Source organism: Saccoglossus kowalevskii, chromosome 6 (genome assembly GCF_978046115.1).
Source record: "Saccoglossus kowalevskii chromosome 6, keSacKowa6.1, whole genome shotgun sequence".
Taxonomy (NCBI): Eukaryota; Metazoa; Hemichordata; class Enteropneusta; family Harrimaniidae; genus Saccoglossus; species Saccoglossus kowalevskii.
The window spans coordinates 30,353,191-30,378,806 of NC_140646.1; the positions used below are offsets into that span (position 1 = coordinate 30,353,191).

General features: G+C 35.8%; 1 protein-coding gene across 1 annotated transcript in view; it reads left to right on the forward strand.

Moving 5' to 3' along the window:
- Nucleotides 1-200: 200 nt before the first annotated feature.
- LOC100377901 (1-phosphatidylinositol 4,5-bisphosphate phosphodiesterase gamma-1-like) overlaps nucleotides 201-25,616 on the forward strand; it is a 66,975-nt gene continuing 41,559 nt past the window's right edge. The window contains exons 1-2 of the mRNA XM_002742208.4: nucleotides 201-504; nucleotides 21,756-21,905. Of these exons, the coding sequence (XP_002742254.1) occupies nucleotides 306-504; nucleotides 21,756-21,905 (349 nt within the window). The 5' untranslated portion in view covers nucleotides 201-305. The remainder of the gene's footprint in view (nucleotides 505-21,755; nucleotides 21,906-25,616) is intronic.

Genomic DNA, 25,616 nt, shown 5'->3' on the forward strand with positions numbered 1-25,616 from the left:
ATAATGCATAATCCAGTAAACCTACGGTTGTCTTTGTTTAACTCGCTGGGTCAAACCATTTTAATGTAGGGTTCGTAAAGTTATGAATGTCGAGCCTGCTAGAAATGCAATTGGTTGTGCCCGCATTTTAAAACATCGTCACAAATGCTACATATGTTGATAGCTGTTACGTGTTATATCATAGTCCAAGTATATATTGCAACATTTTATCGAACCCCCGCGATATTTGGACTCAACCACTCGACCGGAACTTCTCCATTGGTCTCTTCAGTGGTTTATGTATCTTGAGGTGGAAAGAAACTAACATGGCCGCTTGTGCGCTCCACAACGGGGAAATGAGTCCCCACTCGCCAGAGTTGAACGAACTCCTACGTAAACTCGAGCTTGGAGTTGTTATGACCAAATTTTTCCCAAAGAAACGGCCCGAAAAAAGGACTTTTCAAGTGAAACTAGAAACGAGGCAGATTATTTGGAGCCGAGTGCTAGGAAGGGCAGAAGGGGCGGGTAAGTGTCACACAATTGCTGTAAAGGTGCATCTAGTCAGGCATGGCTACTTGGAGAGTACTTGATGATCATTTTCAATCCTAAAGGGACAACGACTTAAGTTGAACATCCCTTCGACTGTTTTCCACCCAACCATTGTTAGTTTCCTTTCATATGATCACAGCGCCGTTGAAGTCCTGTCACGGGGTCACATTAATTCGTGACCTGAAATGATTTTTTGTTTTTACTTCCTGCTTCTCGACTTGACCGCAGTTCAAATCTGAGATTTCAATTCGCACACGTCGATCAAGCCCAGTCTGTGTTCATTGGTAATTGATCCAAGTACATTATTCCACTGTATTGCAGTTATTTTGAGTAGCACTGCAGTTGAGTAGAGTATTGATGAAAAATAATTCAAGGATCGCATATACCAAAAAAGGCAGGGTTATCCTCGGACCAGTAAAAAGGGTTATCTAATTAAAACTAAATGTCCGTGTGATATCAAGAACTCAACAATAAAACAAATATTTTTCTGATGATACTCGTTTTCTATCAAATTAACACGACAGATGCCAATCATGTGCAACAAAATTAGTTTAAATTTATATATATAGCATATCTCCAACCAAAAGTAATTTTTTTTTTATTTCATCCTCACTTTATTGTAATTTAACTCAAGAAACTATATACGATATCAATAAAGTTTATTATTATTAATATTAATATAAAACATGGAACAGCAGAGTTTTTGTTCGCCAGTACTAGTGAGGCTAGCTTCATTGTGACACTAGGGCTCTCAAAATTAAAACAAATTTGTTGGAGATTGACTGGGCTACCAATTCCAAAAGCTGATGGCCAGACATTTTGTTGGTTAGTGCATCAGTTGTGAATACATTGAAATAACCAACTCACTTAGTATAAGGCGGTCCATACATTTGTGGGTATATCAGTTGAGAGGCATTTCTACTTATTTCTAACAGTCATGTTATGTTATTGTAGAATACTTTATTTTCACTCAGAATTTATTTTTGCTATTTTCGCTGAAGGATATTCAGTGAAACTAAAATCCTGCAGATATATCTTTTTCCTATATTTTACATTCAACTCATCGAAAATCAGTGAAAATAAACCCCATAAAAAACACCCAAAAAGTGATAAAGTATTTTACAATACTACCGGTACTTTTGGGTAGTCTCTATACCTTGGACCACTGCCCTTGACTGATTTATCATTGTGTCATTATGTCATTTCCAAGTTATTATGTTTGTGAGTTATACTGATCGAAACCAGGTATATTGCATGATTTATTGACTGTGTTGTTTATTGCCTTCACTACAATAAGTTGCTGTTCGATTTTTGCTTCACGTACATGCTAAATACAACTAACATAGGTAGTAATATTAGTTCTATTTTTGAATCATAATACTAATATTTCCAAAAGTTGTGACATTTAATTTTGTGAATTTCCAAATAAAATAATAACAAACCTTATATTGATTCAATGTGAATATCTCCCATATGACTGAACAGAAAAACATCTTCTATTAAAATATATCTCTTAGTCCTAACAATAATTTAACGATTGATTTTAGCTGCACATTCACTTAAATTAACAGCAATTTTTACCCACCAAAATTGAAATAATCGCCAAATTGTGACTTTTCTAGAATAGTAAATTAATCATTGATTCATGGAAAAGAAAAATTGTTTTTGTTCAACAAGTTTTTGAGATATTTTCAAAGGTTCATTTAAAGACATGTGCTGCCTGAATGGCGGCAAGATGGTATCATGTCCTCTAGCAGTATGTAGCGCAAAGCAATATATAATGTACCACAAAGATGTTTTTTTTCGGCTTGACTGGCAGGTTTTCGTATGTATGTTCCAACTTTTAGCTAGCTTAGCTTGCTTTAACCTTTTCACCGCCAGTTCCCTCTTTTCAACTAATATTCACGAAATAGTCCTGTTTGTAGTCTGCACTTTCCTTTAGAAGATTGGGACAAAAATAGCAAAATGTTTGAGTAAAACTGAAAATTGACTCAAATTTTGTTTGCCTGCTCCAAAATTAGGGTTCATTCCCAAAAATATTGAAGAATGTAGGAAAAAAATGCTAACAAATTTGGGCGAAAAAGTCTGGTGGTGAAAAGGTTTAAAAACTGCTACATATCTAAATAATCTGCATAAATATGTATTATATTAGTAACACTAGTAAATACTACAAAGACTAAGTTGAAATTATTGATGACATTGATAGTCACTTTAAATTTAAAGCATTAAAGTTGAGTTATGCCAGGACTACATGTATACTGTTTTTTTTTACCTGTTGTAATAGCTTACTTCAGGAGTTCACAACATGGTGGGTCAAACAAATCGGTCAAGTGACTAAACACAATAACCAGACATGCTGGGATGACGTCAGAAAGATATTGATCTACCTCAATAGCATTTATCACGATTACAAGATCTCACTAAAAATAGAAATCTCTTAATCATAGAACGTGGCACAGTGCGTGAAACAGATCAAATGATGACAATCTGAGCGGATGATAAAAACATTTCCAACATTTCAGTGATTTGTTATGAATACCGAGGTTATTGCTTGTTGTACAAAGCAAAGCGTACTTTCGCTATTTTATTTTTTGTTTACTCATTTGTTTGTCCGAATCGAACGAACATTCATAACTTATCGCATGACGTAAAGCTCAGAGACGTAATTCAAAACAAATGCTGTATCTGTTAAACATTTCCTAATTCTGCCGTGTATGGTGCACTTCACTGGTATGTGAAATTGCCAAAAAATGTGGGACACGCACCTTTCAAACTGACATGTGTGATGATAATAGGCAAATATCTGAGGCTCAGTAACATAAACAAAACATGAATTAAGTGCAGATTCGCTTAAACCAGCAATTATTGTTTTCTCGATTATACCGTAGGACAATATTGTTCACATAGTTTCCCAGGCATTATTTTACATATGATAGTTTGTCTGTAATTGTAACTTAAATCAGAATCTAGTACATGTGAAAAAAAAACTTATGTAAGATTAAGCTTATAAAAATCCACTGGTCTAACAACTTTCAGTCCTAAGCCGCTTATACATGTGTAATAAAATTAAAGGTCATGTCATGTGACCCACCTGTTAGATAATTCTTATTGTCTTCATGATTGGTCCCTCAAATGATTCTAAATGTAGGTTCAAACCTTGTTTACGTAATCTTTGAAAATGACTCAATTTAACATCAAGTAACACTGCTACCATAGGATGATTAGTTTTTACTTTGGTACGAGGAACCAAATGACACCACAACTATATATAACCCTGGGACATGTGTGACAATGACTAACACTAAACCAAAAATTTAGCCCTCCATTCTAAAGGTACTGTAAATCACTATAAGGTGACATAATTGCAGTGCTGCGCCGTCTTTCTGGTATGGCATGTATGTATACAGCGTGTGTAAATACTTTGTTTACTTGTACATGAGATTCGAACACGCGTTACATGACGACTGTGGTACTTTAAAGACCAGTGGTGACTCTGATGTCTGATGTGTTGTGTGTAAAATGTGTACAAAATATACATTGTTCACAACAAATTTGGCCTTGCAACGACTATGGTACTTGTGATTTTACGTACTTGAGTCGCAAAGTGCATTCAGGAAATTCATAACATTTTTAATGGGCTTTTTCTTTAGGCAGGGAGTTGCGGTGATCCTCAGGAGGAAGTGAAATAAAAATATCAATGCCCTCTAACTTTAAATTAGAAGTTAAATTTTATTTTCTAGTTATTTTTTTTATCTTTACGTGACTGAAAATATTTTTTTCATTTTTATTATTTGAATTATGTAGTAAAATCTGGGCGTCATTTGAATTTCATCCAACTGTTGTTTTGATTTGACCAGAATTCAATTATTTAATACTGGTAACCCATTAACTGATTGGTTCTAGATAAATATGCTGGGTTGCCTAAGTGATCATTGCTTTTTGGTGACATCTTGAATGAACAGGAAGGAAATGAAAAAGTAAACAGTTAAAATCTCTAAAAATATACCTAATAAACTGTATTATAATAAAAGTATTATGTCTATTTTGTCTGATATATATTATAAAAATGTGTAAATTATATTTATTCAAAAGTTTAATGTAATTTGTTACAATGTTCATGTAATTATACATGTTACATTGTACATGTAATTATACCCATTACATTGTTCATGTAATCATACACGTTACATCGTTACGTACTTGTAATTATACATGTAATTTCACACATTACATTGTACATGTAATTATACCCATTACATTGTTCATGTCATTATACACGTTACTTCGTTACGTACTTGTAATTATACATGTAATTTCACACATTACATTGTACATGTAATTATACACATTACATTGTTCATGCCATTATACACGTTACATCGTTACGTACTTGTAATTATACATGTAATTTCACACATTACATTGTACATGTAATTATACCCATTACATTGTACATGTAAACATACCCGTTACATTGTACATGTAATTATACACATTACATTGTATGTGTAGTTATACCCATTACATTGTACATGTAATTATACATGTTACATTGTACATGTAGTTATACCCATTAAATTGCTCATATAATTATACATGTTATATTGTTACATACTTGTAATTATACATGGAATTACACACATTACATAACTGTACATGTAATTATACCCATTACATTGTACATGTAATTATACCCATTACATTGTACATGTAATCATACCCATTACATTGTACATGTAATTATACATTTTACATTGTACATGTAATTATACATGTTACATTGTACATGTAGTTATACCCATTACATTGTACATGTAATCATACCCATTACATTGTACATGTAATTATACATGTTACATTGTATGTGTAGTTATACCCATTACATTGTACATGTAATTATACATGTTACATTGTACATGTAGTTATACCCATTAAATTGCTCATATAATTATACATGTTATATTGTTACGTACCTGTAATTATACATGGAATTATACACATTACATAATTGTACATGTAATTATACCCATTACATTGTACATGTAATTATACACTTTACATTGTGCATGTAATTATACATGTTACATTGTACATGTAATTACACCCATTACATTGTACATGTATTACACACATTACATTGTACATGTAGTTATACCCATTACATTGTACATGTATTATACACTTTACATTGTACATGTAATTATACCCATTGTACTTTGCTACATACATGTTTGTTACCAGATTGTATTTATTGCATAGTGGGAAAAAATTTTTAAAAGAATACCAGACAAAATGTGAAAGAGTTTTAAAAAAATGTCATTATTACCTTGATCATTGCAGTTATCTGAAAGCTTCTAGTTCCTCATTAATGTTGTGTTTCAGACCATCAGCAATAGATGTTAACCTAAAACCAGAACTATGTTTTTGTTTCTTTTCATGGACTCACTGCATTTAATGGAGCAAATCTTAATTAATTAATACATAATTATTAGTAACTAATGAATTATTAGTTATTTGATTATTCCCCCCCCCCCCCCGCGTATGTCTCTTATTTGACATGTGACCCCTAACCCCTACAGACAGATAATAAAGGAATGTATTGTCATGGAATCATAATAGTCGCAGTAATCAAACAGGTGTTCAATAGGTCTGTTTTTGAGATTCTTATGTTAGCAGCTAATGGTATGGTGAATAGACATGTATTGGGAACAAGACACGTGTAGACCTTTCGTTAACATACATTGTCAACAATGCTCATGCAAGGGAAACTGTTAGGTACATTTGTTTTTATGCAGAACATTTTTCCTGTGCCCACTGTAATAAAATAAGACAATTACATATATATATGTACGTGTTTCTAACTTCAAACTTAGCTTCCACGGATTTCAGGTCAATTTGTTTACCCCCAAGTAATTTGAATTGATATCTGAATTGCCGTGGTAATGTGAATTTTATTATCTGTCAATATTTTCTATGGTATTTAGGATAAAGTAATGTGATTTAATAGTTACATGGTAGAATATTCTGGAACATTGGCCCAGGGCTGTAAGTTACAACAGTACAGTGAATAGCAACAGTGTAGTGAATAGCCACATTGCATTATGGGTGATGAATTGACTGATTCTTTTCACTGTGAATATGTATACTGCTGGGAAATTGATATCCAGACTTATTTTTATGTAACATCAAAGTTACTTTCACAAGAAAAATTCTATAGTATTTGTTTTCCCATGGTGTGTGTAATATGATTTATGAATATGGTGAATGGAATATTTAATTCCAACAAACATTTGGTTTTGCACATTTTTTGGCTGCCATGTGCAGAGAACAAATAAAAAAACTAAAATAATATCGAAGTCTGTACAAGTACAGTCCAAGTGTTATTTTATTTTGAAGCTGGCTATCAACTGGATTTAACATTTTATATTAACTGACAATTTTGTAAGTGGGTTTCATTTTCATCAATAATTTTAACTTATTTGTTGTGGTTTTTACTTAAGTTGCCACTGTTTGAGTCTGAATAATAATCCCATTTTATGAATATATGCACTGTGGCATTAGTACATGTCAAAGTGTTTGTGGAAACCCAACCATTGGTGACTAGTGAAGGTTTAGCAGAAACCCAATCATTGGTGACTGGTGAAGTTTTAGCAGAAACCCAACCATTGGTGACTGGTGAAGGGCTAGTAGATGCCCGGCTATTGGTGAAGGTTTAGCAGAAACCCAGCCATTGGTTAGTGGTGTAGGGTTAGCAGAAACCAAGCCGTTGGTGACTAGTGAAGGTTTAGCAGAAACCCAGCCATTGGTGACTGGTGAAGGGCTAGTGGATGCCCGGCTATTGGTGAAGGTTTAGCAGAAACCCAGCCATTGGTTAGTGGTGTAGGGTTAGCAGAAACCCAGCCATTGGTGACTGGTGAAGGTTTAGCAGAAACCCAGCCATTGGTGACTGCTGAAGGTTTAGCAGAAACACAGCCATTGGTGACTGCTGAAGGTTTAGCAGAAACCCAGCCATTGGTGACTGGTGAAGGTTTAGCAGAAACCCAGCCATTGGTGACTGCTGAAGGTTTAGCAGAAACCCAGCCATTTGTGACTAGTGAAGGTTTAGCAGAAACCCAGCCATTTGTGACTAGTGAAGGTTTAGCAGAAACCCAGCCATTGGTGACTGGTGAAGGTTTAGCAGAAACCAAGCCATTTGTGACTAGTGAAGGTTTAGCAGAAACCCAGCCATTGGTGACTGGTGAAGGTTTAGCAGAAACCAAGCCATTTGTGACTAGTGAAGATTTAGCAGAAACCCAGCCATTTGTAACTGGCGAAGGTTTAGCAGAAACCCAGCCATTGGTGACTGGTGAAGGTTTAGCAGAAACCCAGCCATGGTGACTGGTGAAGGTGCTTGTGGAAGCCCAGCCATTGGTTAGTGGTGAAGGGTTAGTAGAAATCCGTCTACTAGTATTGGTAATTGGCAAAGGGTTAGTGGAAACCCAGCCATTGGTGACTTGTGAAAGTTTTGCAGAAACCAAGCCATTGGTGACTGGTGAAGGGCTAGTGGAAACCCGCCAATTGGTGACTGGTGGAGAGGTTAGCAGAAACCCAGCCAATGGTGACAAAGGTTTAGCAGAAACCCAGCCATTGGTGTTTGGCAAAGGGTTAATGGAAACTCAATGAATGAGATCTATATCAAACACAATATTGTGCAATGACTGTTCTGCTATAACAATGCTTGCATTTCCACTGAATAATGGCAGATGATTATTGGCCGACTACATGTATCATCTTCATGCTACAATGAGTTGCCGTTAGATTTATGGAATATGAAAAACCCGACACTTGTCATTATTATTATTGGTACATGTGCATTGAACCTCTCTAATTGTTTCATGCTGTGATTACCATTCATAATAAAATATGACATAACTGCAAAATATTTTTTTACAAATATATATTGAATTTTTATAGATCTAAAAAATCTGTAAGCTTTGAATTCTTCTTCTTTTTTGAAATGTGAATCCAGATTTCAGAAATTGCAATTGCTTTCAAACTGAATCTGGAATACAAAACCAACTGTACGTGTATGTCCATTGTACAGGTCAGTATTCTGGCATTTTGCATTGTAAATTGGTTCTGACAGTTCAGTATCAGTGTTGTGAATTAATGAAGGTACTTAGAAAGTGGTTAGACAAGATAAAGATTAGTGGATTTATATTCGTGGAACTGATTAAAGAAAACTGTAGAATATAAAGGAGACATCATTTTACTTGCTTCTACAATTTCATCAAATTAATATCAGTGTTTGTTCCGGACATGGGATACATTAAAATTTCATCTATACTGTACATGTAAGCTGCATCAGGACATACAAATCTATTTTTCTAGGATTGGATATTGGGATCCAACAAAACAAGGGACTGATTATTGATGGTATTATTGAGTAAATGATGAATGGTTAAATGAATGTGTTTACAAGTGTATTCATGGTAACAACTCACATACACTATGTGATCACAGGGTTTGTATGCTGCATTTACTGTGTTTGCTTTATTAGATTCACATCTCTAACAGAAGTGTCCATTTATGCTGGCTTATTTATAATAAGTCTTAATAACCATAGACATTGTTTATTTCAATCATTAACAAATTATGTAGTTTCCTGTTTTTAGCTCCGCTGTCGACTTAGTCGAGTGGAGCTTATCATATGAGTGATTGTCCGTCGTCCGTGTCAACTTTTTACTTTTTTCGACTTCTTCTTGAAAACTACAATAGTTATTGCTTTGATACTTGGTGTATATGTAACTTGGGACCTCTCTCAGTGTTGTTCATTTTGTTATGAGATCTTCAAATCTCTAATTTTGATGAATATTTTTGGTAAAAAGTGATATTTTCGACTTCTTGTTAAAACTGCTAGTCCGATTGCTTAGATATTACATATATACATGTAGGTACTACATGTGGACTTCTCTTAGATTTGTTCATTTCATGATGATATCTTCTGTTCAATTCTCTAATTTTAATGAATATTTTTGTCCTTTTTGTTAAAAAGTGATATTTTTGACTTCTTGTTAAAACCGCAAATCTGATTGATTCTCTCGGATTTATTCATTTCATGATGATATTCTATTCTTCTATTATCTAATTTTGATGAGTATTTTTGTCATTTTTGGTGAAAAGTGATTGCTTTGATACTACGGTATACATATTGTTCATTTTCTAATGATATCTTCAGTTCTTTAATTGAAATGTACATTGCTAATAGCGGAGCTATCTCAGCCGACAGGCTGCTTCTACTTTTTTGTATGTAAATTTCTGCAACTTGAATTTCCCAGATATGAATCGATGCAATCCATTTTGAGAGCATAATTATTCCATCTGGTGACATGTAATTCTGATTTAGACTTCCGTGAATATCTTCTCACTGTTGCATTGTTTTCCGACGGGTGTCTGATTTGTCACATTATTGTCCTGTGAGTGTCCCACCAGTGTTGCATTATTGTCCTGTGAGTGTCCTACCACTGTTGTATTATTTCCCCATGAGTGTCCCACCACTGTCGCATTATTATCCCATGAGTGTCCCACCACCGTTGTATTATTTCCCCATGAGTGTCCCACCACTGTCGCATTATTATCCCATGAGTGTCCTACCACTGTTGCATTATTATCCCATGAGTGTCCCACCACCGTCGTATTATTTCCCCATGAGTGTCCCACCACTGTTGCATTATTATCCCATGTGTGTCCCACCATCGTCGTATTAATTCCCCATGAGTGTCCTACCACTGTTGCATTATTTCCCTGTGAGTGTCCCACCACTGTTGCATTATTATCCCATGAGTGTCCCACCACCGTCGTATTATTTCCCCACGAGTGTCCCACCACTGTTGCATTATTATCCCATGTGTGTCCCACCATCGTCGTATTATTTCCCCATGAGTGTCCCACCACTGTTGCATTATTATCCCATGAGTGTCCCACCACTGTTGCATTATCCCATGAGTATCCCACCACTGTTGCATTATTATCCCATGTGTATCCCACCATCGTCGTATTATTTCCCCGAGTGTCCCACCACTGTTGCATTATTTCCCTGTGAGTGTCCCACCACTGTTGAATTATTATCCCATGAGTGTCGCACCACTGTTGCATTATTATCCCATGAGTGTCGCACCACTGTTGCATTATTATCCCATGAGTGTCCCACCACTGTTGAATTATTATCCCATGAGTGTCCCATCATCGTCGTATTATTATCCCATGTGTGTCCCACCATCGTCGTATTATTATCCCGTGAGTGTCCCACCACTGTTACATTATTATCCCATGAGTGTCCCACCACTGTCGTATTATTTCCCCATGAGTGTCCTACCACTGTTGCATTATTATCCCACGAGTGTCCCATCACTGTTGCATTATTTCCCCATGAGTGTCCTACCACTGTTGCATTATTATCCCATGTGTGTCCCACCATCGTCGTATTATTTCCCCATGAGTGTCCCACCACTGTTGCATTATTATCCCATGAGTGTCCCACCACTGTTGCATTATTATCCCATGAGTGTCCCACCACTGTTGCATTATTATCCCATGAGTGTCCCACCACTGTTGCATTATTATCCCATGAGTGTTCCACCACCGTCGTATTATTTCCCCATGAGTGTCCCACCACTGTTGCATTATTATCCCATGTGTGTCCCATCACTGTTGCATTATTTCCCTGTGAGTGTCCCACCACCGTCGTATTATTTCCCCATGAGTGTCCCACCACCGTCGTATTATTTCCCCATGAGTGTCCCACCACTGTTGCATTATTATCCCATGAGTGTCCCACCACTGTTGCATTATTATCTCATGAGTGTCCCACCACCGTCGTAATATTATCCCATGAGTGTCCCACCACTGTTGAATTATTATCCCATGTGTGTCCCACCATCGTTGTATTATTATCCCATGAGTGTCCCACCACTGTTGCATTATTATCCCATGAGTGTCCCACCACTGTTGAATTATTATCCCATGAGTGTCCCACCATCGTCGTATTATTATCCCATGAGTGTCCCACCACCGTTGCATTATTTCCCCATGAGTGTCCCACCACTGTTGCATTATTATCCCATGTGTGTCCCACCATCGTCGTATTATTTCCCCATGAGTGTCCCACCACTGTTGCATTATTATCCCATGAGTGTCCCACCATCGTCGTATTATTATCCCATGTGTGTCCCACCATCGTCGTATTATTATCCCATGAGTGTCCCACCACCGTCGCATTATTTCCCCATGAGTGTCCCACCACTGTTGAATTATTATCCCATGAGTGTCCCACCATCGTCGTATTATCATCCCATGAGTGTCCCACCACCATTGTATTATTTCCCCATGAGTGTCCCACCACCATTGCATTATTTCCCTGTGAGTGTCCCACCACTGTTGCATAATTATCCCATGTGTATCCCACCATCGTCGTATTATTTCCCCATGAGTGTCCCACCATCGTCGTATTATTTCCCCATGAGTGTCCCACCATCGTCGTATTATTTCCCTATGAGTATCCCACCACTGTTGCATTATTTCCCCATGAGTGTCCCACCATCGTCGTATTATTTCCCCATGAGTGTCCCACCATCGTCGTATTATTTCCCCATGAGTGTCCCACCACTGTTGCATTATTATCCCATGTGTGTCCCACCACTGTTGCATTATTATCCCATGTGTGTCCCACCACTGTTGCATTATTATCCCATGAGTGTCCCACCACTATTGCATTATTATCCCATGAGTGTCCCACCACCGTCGTATTATTTCCCCATGAGTGTCCCACCACTGTTGCATTATTATCCCATGTGTGTCCCACCACTGTTGCATTATTATCCCATGTGTGTCCCACCACTGTTGCATTATTATCCCATGAGTGTCCCACCACTATTGCATTATTATCCCATGAGTGTCCCACCACCGTCGTATTATTTCCCCATGAGTGTCCCACCACTGTCGTATTATTTCCCCATGAGTGTCCCACCACTGTCGTATTATTTCCCCATGAGTGTCCCACCACTGTCGCATTATTATCTCATGAGTGTCCCACCACCGTCGTATTATTTCCCCATGAGTGTCCTACCACTGTCACATTATTGTCCTGTGAGTGTCTGATCACGTTTGCATTTTTCCTCATGAGTGTCCTATTCCTGTCGCACTGTCCCCCCCTCAAGTGTCTGTTCACAGTCACATTATACTAGTAGTCTATTGTATTATATATTGTATACAGGTATGTAGACCAATCTGTTTCATGCAAGCGATAGTGTGCATGCTGGTATTCACATGCCATGGTAATCTTTTTGTCTTTTTGCAGTGAAATGTAATTGTACTGATTTTGACCAATAAGTAGTCAACTCTGGAAAAACTGCTACTCAGATATATTTACATTTATCCTAGGCATGTTTCTACATGTACATTTGTACTTTACATAGTTCATTCAAACATGTTTTGATTATGATTTAAGTAATTTATTATACTATACTACTTTGTAAATATTAAAGGTAAATATCACAGAAAACTGACTTAATAAAACAAAAATGATTTATTTGCTGAATTATGGGGTTGACAACAATTTTAAATACTGTATAGTTACACATGTCTGACCCGCCGGGCCGACCAGTGGCTGGCCTGGCATGATGGTACATAATTTAAAAAAAAAAGAATTTAGAGTTTGCCGGTACAGGTAATATAAGGTTATTACGAGGATACTGCAAAGTATGCACGAAGACAGTGTAGCAGAAGTATGGAGGTCGATGCGACTGCATACTGTCTGAGTGCATACTTTGCAGTATCCTCGTAATAACCTTATTATTATATGTCTTTTCCTTCCAGGAACAGATTTAGGGAACAGATTTAGGGAACTTCTTTGTGTGGGGTCCGGTCAAACCCTGTTTGTTTTTTATTATTAGAGGGCGCTTACGAGCATAATCGTTCCATATTTGGAATTCACGTTTCCTAATATGGTAGAATGAAAATACTCAATACCGCAAAATTATGGCACACTGCAAAGGACAGATAAGGACAGATGTTTGATAATTTATTATAATTGAATTAAAGGAAAATGTATCTTCTCTTGATACTCTGTTTCTCTCGCATTGTTAATTTAATGTCTTCTTTTGATGTTGACTTGAAACGATCTTTGGGCACGTTCAGCTAAACAGTCAAAAACTTGGCCGGCCATTTGACAGTTTTGGTGTACAAAACCTAATGGCGATGATAATATAGAGGATAGAGTTGTACATGTATGTCACCTAATATTTATAAATAATATAAAACCATTAAAACTATAACTCTAGTGAATTTTAATAGCGGTATCTATTACGATTACATATCTAAACATACTTGTACAATATATGAGATAATTTACAACAGATAATGATACAAGGCAAGTCAAAAGTTCATTTGATATATAATCCATAAACTTTTTTTTTTGTAATTTAATTCGATATCTTTCTACAATGTGTACAGGTATTAATATCACAGTCGCAGTGGACAAAAAATTGAAAGAATATGAAAGCTTGTATTTTTTCCTGAGATAATACTTTTGCTCAATGTTTCCAGTGGGAATTTTGTATGAATTTATATATTTATTCACCAAAATACAGTATGTACATTTGTCTATAGAATGGCCTTGGTAGCATACAATTTGATATGAGTGCCGTCGTCTACACTGTACATAGTGTACTTATAATGGCTGACGTACAGTTGAGAGGAGACGCAATTTAAATCTGGATTCTTAAGAACAAAACTCCTGAGTACATGATAGAAGCATGTATTTTGGTTAGTTATTGATTTATATATAAGATCAATACTTGGTGCACAATCAATAATACATTTATAAGTCACGAACAAGTCGATTTTTGAGCTGTACTCATGCATGTGCTTTTATTTTATAGCTTAATTCAAGGCGATTATAGAGTAGCCATCCAAATGTAAATATTACATTTTTATAAAATATTATTTGTTTGATGACACATCATAATTTTTACATACAAGTTCTAATTTCACATACTGTTTTTGACTACATTTAAATGTGTGGTCTGAATGAGGTATAACGAGTTAATGTGCTGTCTCATCAGCCAGGCCAAGTCAATCACAAGCACCTGCAGGCCTTAACCAAGGCTTCTGTAAATCACATCTGTTAATAAAGGAATCTTCACAAGTGGCTTTGGCCTAGTTCCTATTGAGTCTGTCTCACCCTGGGTACAGTAGCTTTGGCTTGATCCCCATTAATTCTGTCTCACCCTGGGTACAGTGGCTTTGGCTCGATCCCCATTAATTCTGTCTCACCCTGGGTAAAGTGGCTTTGGCTCGATCCCCATTAATTCTGTCTCACCCTGGGTACAGTGGCTTTGGTTCGATCCCCATTAATTCTGTCTCACCCTGGGTACAGTGGCTTTGGCTCGATCCCCATTAATTCTGTCTCACCCTGGGTACAGTGGCTTTGGCTCGATCCCCATTAATTCTGTCTCACCCAGGGTACAGTGGCTTTGGCTCGATCCCCATTAATTCTGTCTCACCCAGGGTACAGTGGCTTTGGCTCGATCCCCATTAATTCTGTCTCACCCAGGGTACAGTGGCTTTGGCTCGATCCCCATTAATTCTGTCTCACCCAGGGTACAGTGGCTTTGGCTCGATCCCCATTAATTCTGTCTCACCCAGGGTACAGTGGCTTTGGCTCGATCCCCATTAATTCTGTCTCACCCAGGGTACAGTGGCTTTGGCTTGATCCCCATTAATTCTGTCTCACCCAGGGTAACAGTGGCTTTGGCTCGATCCCCATTAATTCTGTCTCACCAAGGGTACAGTGGCTTTGGCCTGGTTCCCATTGAGTGGCTTCGGCTTATTGTATTCCCATTGAGCCTGTCTCATCAAATGTACAGTTTTTTTGTCCAGATCCCATGTGAGTCTGTTTCACTCAGGGTACAGTGGATATGGACCCTCATTGACTCAATCTCACCAAAGGTACATGTACAATATCATTTGGAAAACTCAAATGTTCTAAATTACTCAACCACTTCTTCCTTACAGCAAGAGAAAATAATTATTACTTAAAAACGCACTGTGCTACATGTAGGAGTCTTGTAAACACCACACTTAGTGAAAAAGGATCTTGTAAACACCATACTCAGTGAAAAGGGATCTTGTAAACACCATGCTTAGTGAAAAGGAATCTTGTAAACAACATGCTTAGTGAAAAGGAGTCTTGTAAACACCGCACTTAGTGAATATGGATCTTGTAAACACCATGCTCAGTGAAAAGGGATCTTGTAAACACCATACTCAGTGAAAAGGAGTCTTGTAAACACCACACTTAGTGAAAAGGGATCTTGTAAACACCATGCTTAGTGAAAAGGAGTCTTGTAAACACCATGCTTAGTGAAAAGGAGTCTTGTAAACACCACACTTAGTGAAAAGGAATCTTGTAAACACCACACTTAGTGAAAAGGAATCTTGTAAACACCACACTTATTAAAAAGGAATCTTGTAAACACCACACTTAGTGAAAAGGAATCTTGTAAACACAACACTTAGTGAAAAGGAATCTTGTAAACACAACACTTAGTGAAAAGGAATCTTGTAAACACAACACTTAGTGAAAAGGAATCTTGTAAACACAACACTTAGTGAAAAGGAATCTTGTAAACACAACACTTAGTGAAAAAGAATCATGTAAACACCACACTTAGTTTAAAAGTAATTGTATGTTCAATATTTAAATTCTATTGAGGTATAAGTCTTTAATCACATTTTTTTATTATGTGATTATTATTGTCAATGCACGGTTGTGCACATCTACATAGTGCTCACATGTATCTGTACTCCGACTATTCAACATCCTAAACCTAATACATATATATTCACTTGTACTTACATGCTTGTATATTAAATGTATTCATGTTATGTTCTTATTGATTTATTGAAATTAAGTACTGCTAAATTTTCACTTATCTGTACACATTAGATTATTTTTAATCTGCAGTTAATTTATAATTTCTATCCAGTCTAATCATCTAGTTCAACCACTATATGTACATGTATTACATAATACATACATATAAATTCATGTGTTGCTTGTGTGCATATCAGAGTTGTATCCAAGGTTTCTCTGATAATAATAGTATTATAAGTGGATGTTAATTATTCAGTTCATATCAGTATTGACTTTTTTTCAAATTGAAGAATTTAGTATGAAAGAAATAGATAGCACTAGCAGTTGATTGAAGGCTGTCACAATCCAGGTTTACTTTCAGTTCGTCATTTTTTCCATGTCGTAACATGATAGCATTTATCGGCAATAAGTGTTATATTAATAAGTAGAGCTGTAATTAATAAATAGTGTAGTATAATATTCAGGAATGTTGCATTCACTCCATGGTTGAAACCTTTTGAGTATCCTTTCACAAAATATTTACATTTTTTTGTAAAAAAAATTGATCTAGAACTGTAGATACTGGCAAATCTTTTTGAGCAAAATCTGCAAAGATATAATAGTTAGATTCTCAAATTTTTTCTATTCCAGCTGGAAAGATTTTGGCATTCAAAGCATTGATGTAGTGTGTGCCTAAACTAAAATGAGATTTAGTTTTACTTTGTCAATGTAAATTGAATAAATGTTGTTAGGAAAAAAAAATACAACATGTATACGAACATGCAACATATATAGGTATTCAAGGTTTTCTTCAGGAGCTGGCAGATTGCCAAGTACCTGTCTACAGGTTTTTACAATACGACATGTATATGTATAGTATATGGAGTCAAGTACTTGTTTTTGTTAATGGTGGACCCCACAAAATTTGAAGTCTACCCTTTTCCACAGTTCTATGCATCTTAATAAGCTCATTTGCCTACTAACTAGCATTTTAGGCATACTCCACTGGCTTCTGACAGTATCGTAACTTTTCTGGTTTAAATGACGTCAGTATTTAAATATTAGGGATACATTCATGCATATTAATTTGCTCTTGTGAATAATAATTAATAATAACCCATTTTTAAAGGAAATGAGTTTTCCTTTTAAGAAACTAGTCTCACTAGAATCGTAGAATCGTAGAATCGTTCACCAATTAGACAAATATTTAAACATTACATATATGTAGAATGTATACTCTGAGTATTTGCTCTGAGAATTTAATAATAATAATATTAATAATTTGAAATTAAAAAAACTATTAGTGCATTGATGTATAATGTTACCTAGTTATTGGTTCACACTACTTATTATTAATTAGTACATTTTTCAAATAGTATATAAGCTATGATTACCGTATATATGTACAAGACACCAATCCTACGAACAGCGTTTTCTGGTGACGGAGCTCTTCTGTAAAAAGATTGAAAGATGCATTTGTAGGTGTATTAAGCTGCAATAATAATTCTGTATAATACTGCACTAATGGACATTTCTCATTAAAGAGTTGTGTGTTGTGGCCTGGCAAGATAAACCCAATGTTGTGGAATATTGTCCTTTGCTTTCTAGTAAAATTTTAAATCTTCAAAGCATATTTTTTACTTCATATTTAAAGGGGAGCAGAGGTGTGGCTTTTGACACTGTACATAAAATCTGAGATCTATGAATAAATTCTGTCGATAAAAACATCTTGTATGTGCTGCGAAATGTCCTAAATATGGGGTATAAAACGGGCTGTGAAGCAGACGACAAACGTGTGCTTTGCCTAGCGTAATTTCGCCTCTAGAGGGCCAGTTCAATGATGTCATCAGTGAACACCGATAATTGAACCTATTCATTCTAGTACGTCAATCTCATAGAAGCCCTACTATGAAAACCCTTGTTAACTGACAATTTAAAAGTTGAAACATTGTGAGGTGTTGTGCGTATGAATACCACATCGATTCGTGTTAAGTTTCTCAAAATCCCAAATAAAAAATCCTGTTGTTGGTTTCGAAAAATCGGCAGAAAAACTAACCTGAAAGTGAAGACACGGACAGCGTTCTAGCTATAGTGAACAGTGAGTGAATAAACATTGTACGAGTTAAAAGTAAATTAGAAATACGCTAACGTCACTTGAGCTACAGTACTCATTTCGCCCAACTTCCCACTTTTCAATCGACCGGTTATCGTTCATTTTCCGACCGGAAAACAACCGCATTTTTATCGTTATCGTTTCTCTCGCTGGCTCATTGAAAACACCGACAGGTCGCCCAAACACTGGTCACTGGCACAGGAGTGGTACAGTTTGGGGATACAACGGGTATTAACTATTTTTAAATTCCGAACTACTCTTCAAATCTATACCACTTTGTAACATTCTGTGTCCAATATTAAATAACTGAGTTTGCGTAATTATTATGAAAGCGATATATCACAATGTTGAAATTTTTAGAGCCGGTACAATATTATAAACACATTTGCGTAATTAGAAAAGCAGCGCACTAAGTAAACGATCTTAAAATATACAAGTTTGCGTAATTACAGCACCGCCAGAACGAATAACAATTTTACTAGATTGACGCGCGGAGCATGAAAGAAAAAGGTCGCTAAGGTAACGCGCCTGTCCAGTGCGTGACTAGGAGGTCAAACTTCGGTCAACACGCACTTGATGTCAGCATCGCCGCACAGTAAGTTATGCAAAGAAGTACTGGAAGTTCAATTGCGCCACAAAATGATGTCGTTGACCACTCAGTCTTCTGTCAACTATTTATATACACTAGTTTGCAAGCTTTTGGCGCAGCCAAATTTAATTTTTTTTTTGAACTTTGTGGCAATATAACCCTTTTAATTTCTCAGTCCTTTTAGTTCATTCATGGTCTTGACAATAAGTGTGAATTGATGTGCGAGCCTAACCGTACACGACCGCGGTCAGACAGCGTCATGAAATCTATGCATAAAAGGCGGGCGACCTGTGGCCGTTTGATTTCCTACTCTCCCCTAAAGCTAGCAATTGATGGGAATGGTTATTAATATATTACCCGATGCTCTTCGAATTTTTTTTTTTTTTTTTTCATTTCAAGGTCTCGGCTTGAATGACAGACGTCGACACTGACGCATCCTAAACTCAGCATGGAGAAACAAGCTACGATCGACATTCCAAACAAATTATTACCGGGACACGGTCGATAAGCATTCCAAATAATCGAAATCATTATCGTAAGACCGTGACTACAAACATAATTATACAAACACATCGTGAAGAATCAACAATTAGAAAAGGAAACCCAGAAATTACGCCGATGTACTTTGTAAATCGGACAAGAATACTGTAATTGCGTTGAAACATTTTGTGGTCAGTAAGTAACCTCAGAATATTGTTTGAAAGAAAATATTCCATCCCAATCAAATCTAGGTCAAAGGGTCAAATTTAGTGCATATAATTATAGACAGTTAAAAACTAAATATATTTGAATTTTTGACGGCTATTCTGTGCAAACCAGAATAAAAAGGGAGTGTATACAATAGCGATATGGCGATTGTTTACAATATTGTATCGGCTCTAATATTGGACGCAGATGAAGTTGCGCTCGCGAACGATAAAAATGTGGCCGTTTTCCGGTCGGAAAATACCGTGCGATCGAGTAAAAAGTGTGAAGTTGGAGAAATGAATACTGTAGTTCAAGTGACGTTAGCGTATTTCTAATTTAGTTTTAATTCGTACAATATTAATTGGCTCACTGTTCACTATAGCTAGAACGCTGTACGTGTCTTCACTTTCAGGTTAGTTCTTCTGTAGATTTCTCGCAACCAACGACGTGATTTTTCATTTGGGATTTCGACAAACTTAATATGAATCGTTATGGCATTTATACGCACAACACCTCACCATGTTTCAACTTTTAAATTGTCAGTCAACAAGGGTTTCCATAGTAGCACTTCTATGAGATTGACGTACTAGTATGAATAGTTCAATTATCGGTGTTCACTGATGACTTCACTGACTGGCCCTCTAGAAGCGAAATAACGCCAGGCAAAGCGGACGTTTGTCGTCTGCTTCACAGCCCATTTTATACCCCATATTTAGGACATTTCGCAGCACATACAAGTTGTTTTTATCGACAGAATTTATTTATAGATCTCAAATGTCATGTACAGAGTGTCAAAGGCCAGACCTCTGCTCCCCTTTAATCTTAAAAATGGGGGCCTTAAAAGCCAGGATATATAATGGCTTAGACAAGTTAAAAAGATGAAGAGCACTACATAGTGTATAACACCAGGCTGTTGGCAAGTGGGATGTTGAAGAAAATGGTTTCATAGCAACCTTGACCCTAATTCTCACCTAGTATTTTAAAGCGGGGGAGTCGTCACCTGCGCATGCGTCAGATGGCCATAGCGTGTTATTGTTTACAAACAAGCCTCTACCCATGAGCCTTTGCATTTTTAGCGTGTGTTGTTATCGTCTGTTGGGATTCAATTCCCGCGCGTGCGCAGGTGACGAACTTCTCGCCTTAACTGTATACAATGTACAATTATTAAAGCAATTTTTATAAAGCAGACAACTAATCATCACTGTATGGCTAATATATGACAATTTGTTTGATAAGTGAATTTACATTTGAAAACATCGTCTAATTATATATACTGAGTGCTATATTTTCTTGAGAGAGAGAGATAAATTTGAATTTTTAAAATGCATCAAGATCAACCATTCCAGATCTAGCTTTCAGTCAGAAATTTGACAGATTTTTTACTCTTGTGTACGAATCACACAATGGGAGTCTTTGCAGTTGGCCCGTCTGTATGTGTGTATGCACGTGTGGTAACAACGTTGTGATGACTTTAATTTAACTTTACACCGACTTGTACGGACAGGACCTACATTGTGACGACCCTCACTATTTTCAGAAAGTATATTAATATTTATTCAAATTTAAGTCAAGTTTGTGAAGCTTAGGTTTAGTAAAGAGGGGAGGTATGGTTCAATTCTGTACTTTGTATGTACATACCGTGTACATCCATTCTCCTGCTCACACATGCATGTACATACAGCCAAGATGAGTGGTTTTATTGGAACCAAAAAAATAAATTAACAAGAAGAAGAAAAAACAATTACCATTTCTTTCATGTGCAAATTAACCAGAGTTCTCCTGGGAAGAACTTTGATACATGTATGTAGACTTTATTAATCTAATTCATTATATGCGCAGTTGTGGTCGTTTCATTGGTTATGGGATCAGTAGCATTCTAGATATCTTTCTGCCATTTTGATTACTATTTCGAAATTTAATTTAGATTTTGATTTTTCCTGTTTCAGCTGACATCAGAGAAATTAAAGAAATACGACCCGGGAAGAACTCTCGTGATTTTGAAAGGTGGCCGGATGACGCACGTAAAATAGATTCTGCTATGTGTTTTGTAATAATGTATGGGAATGAATTCAGATTAAAAATTCTATCATGTGCAGGTAAGTATAAAACCTCTTTTTTTATGTTGAGCATAATGAAAACTTAACTTAAGAATAGAACTTTAGTTGCAAGAAAGTAGCAAAATTTTGAAGCATTGATACTTTATTTTCTCTTGGAATTTATTTTGCTGAAGGAATGATTCAGTGAAAATAAAATCCAGCGAATATACCTTTTTCCTATATTTTAAATTCAACTTGTTAAAAATCAGTGTAACTGAATTTATTACAAAACATCCAATAAGCTTTTTCAGTGAAAATTAATTCCAGCTAAAATAAAGTATTTTACAGTAATTGGTCAGAGTTGCTTTTATAAAGTTTTGTCCTCATGCGCACTCTAGTATTACAAAAACATGAACCTTATTAGCATCAAAGTGAAGAGTTCTCAAGATATATCCTGATGGATCTTGGGTAACTTGACGACATTGATACCAGGTAGTACTAGAGAGTACATGTGTATATATAGACTTGCCTCAATTGTGCATATCTGCTCTCAGTTTAGCGTGCCAAGAATAACATCAAAATAACGCATGTTATTGAATATCACATTAACACCTCTTGCTGGGAAGAGCCGAAGGGGTGTTATAGATTACATATCCCGACTGTGGTTGGATAAATTGGTAGGTTGGTGGGTGTGTATTGTGAGCTCTGCAGATAGATTTCATTCTGACTCTGCACAGTCAAGGAATATATTGCATTACTACATGAATTTAATCAAGGAATGCATAAGTTTTTCGGAGCCATTTATTGGTACAAGTTGACGAGCCCAATTCATTTCCGGACTTTGTTAAAAAAAAAAAAAAAAACACAACTAGCTGAGAAGGATGAAGTTTTTTTAGATGCAGTGGCAACAAATGTCATATAAATTTAGAAGGAAGGAACCTAAAATGCACGGTTACTGGAATACTGCTTTTCATCACAAACTAAACTATGGGGAATGGTTCAAATGAAATATTGATTTATTTAGAAGATCATATTTGAATCAGTAGTCAGAAAGTCATGCTTGTGAATGGATTTGATGCCACCCTAAGATACTGAAAACTCAAAAATCAAATCTACAAAAATGATCGGTTGTGTTCATCTCCTGTCCTTGGATGTCTTGCGAATACCGTAATTGTTTCATCTGATAGATACAGTAACACATACTACATACAAAATATACCCAATAATACAATGGGAATTCTATTTGTAATTATACAATATTGAATTTTTTTTATTTCTGTTTATTCATTTTTATATAAATATAAGTGTGTGTATAATGACAAATAAAAAATGTGTATTTCTGATAATTTTTTTTTTGCCTTTGATAGTACAATGTCAAACATGCAACTTTAGTAAGGAATACAGTGATGTACCTTTTTCTGAACTTTTTAATTATAACTTAATTTAGATCCTTTGTGTGTGTGCTAAAAATGGGCGCTCTATAGCTTTTATCACGTTTTTTTTATGATAAATAATATAAAAACACTATTTTATTGACTATTTTTAAATTTTTAAAATGTCCAATCACATCAATTGTAGTAAACAACTTGCTCTTGTTTTTCTGGGCCTAAAGTTTAGACATAAAATACAGATGTGATTGGATATGCATTGTTTGCAGGATACATAACATATAATGCTATTCCAGTGGTTATTAATGTTTATATGTATATGTTGGTGTGAGTTCATGCTTTGACATGCAGTTGTATTATTTGCTGATGCTAGCAAACAAGTCTGCTTCTCTTCAGATGAAATTTGATTTTGTTGAAAAGCTTTTCTCTTATTTGCAATACTGTACATATAATTTACCCATTCTGTGTCAGAATGGAATGGCCTGAGTAGCATAAATAGATAGATAGATGGTTAGTTGTATATTTTGACGTGTTATACTGAATATGACATGTCAGGTTTTCTGAAGAATCCTAATTGATTGCTATCCCCCCCAGCACGAAGTGCAGTCAGGAGATATAAAGGTTACCTGTGTCCATCTGTAATGTCTGTTTTCAGTCATATCAGGAGCATTATTGCAGATTAAAGACATTGCACACTAGATCTGATCAAACATAATTAACGACCATATATAGTCATGTGACCTCATGATGATTGATTCAGTAACACCAATGAAACCTTGTGTTTTCTCTGACCATAGCGATAGGTATCTGCCTGCAAGTTTTAAAGACTTCATTATAATACCAACCCCTTTCTGTTTGTTGACTTGTTGAGTTGTGTATTACATGTAGGCACAGCAGTGAATCATGAATTTCTAATCTAAAATGAATGATTCTGACGATTACAACTGAAAGTGATATCAGTAGAATTTATACAATTTACAGAATTACCGTAATTGCGAGAAATCTCCCTCCCATGATGACTTGCATATTGTATAGCATATAATACTATGATATACATGTAGTAATAATAATATAGTACAGTTTTTAGGCCAAGTCGACTTTTGTCACCTTCCATTATTTTCCATGTTCATTAAAAAATTTGGATAAAAACTGGTATTCATTGGGAGATTATGTTCATTTGATCCAAAATTAACAAACCATAATAAACAAAAAGGTAAAAAACATTGCTTCTGAATTTTGCTGGTGAAAAAAAGAATATTATGAACATTGGAAGAGTGATTTATTGAAAGATGAAGACTTACAAATGAAGATATCTTCCCTCATTTTATTTCACTGCATGTTCATCTTTTAGATTTATGACATTACTTTTTAGAGGGTCTCGCAATTACACACCTTGGCTTCCCCCAACCCTTCACCGGCCGTCAATTCAATTCAGATTTGGTCACTTTGTGTTTTTAATGGAGTCAAACTACACTCATTTTATGTTACCGGTACTCATGGATGTGAATTACTGGAAATTACTAAATTTTTAAAATTCATAATGGTGGCTGAAAACCATCTGACCAATCACAGGAACAGAATCATTGATGGTTAAGATAGAGAAGTGAGCGTTTATCCTTTGTGAGCGTTTGAAAGTGATTCCATTTTGTGCGCATCAATCAAAACTTATTTCTAAACATAATTTTAATGCTAATGGAAAGTATCAAAACTTATTTCTAAACATAATTTTAATGCTAATGGAAAGTAACAAAACTGATCACGAGAAAAAGGATGAGCGTGAAAAGTAGGAATAAGCCTGAAAAATAGCAACCAAACCTAGCTAGTGTCAGTGTCGGAAAGCACAATGCATGCTCTTTAGGAAACTGCAAGTATTTGATGTGGAGATTACTTTCAAACATCAAATAGTTTTCATTAACGAATTACTGATTCAAAATATATTAAAAACTATAAATATTTTCAGATTTCTTGCAAAAGAAATGTACACAAAATTAGAGTATATACACTAGAGATTAGAACTGCCTGAGACTGTTGAAATTATCGCTGTGATAATATTGTACTACTGCGCGAATTGTTTTTCTCTCTACATTTTTTGAACAACTACAAAATTATGACATAATTTAATTATATCGTCGCGTTGAGCATTTCATATCACATATGATGTCACAGCTGTGAGTGTTACACCATAGCCATGTGATACAATCAGAGATTGAATCAACACATTTAATAACTTTCTAGAAGTGATTCTATCCAGACACTCATGTAATTATACCTGTCTGAACATTGATTATATATAATGCATAATATGCGGCCGTTCATGCGGCCGTTCATGCGTAGTCAGATGCCAGACACAAATGTATTTGTCATGGTTTGTTTGTTTCCTTTC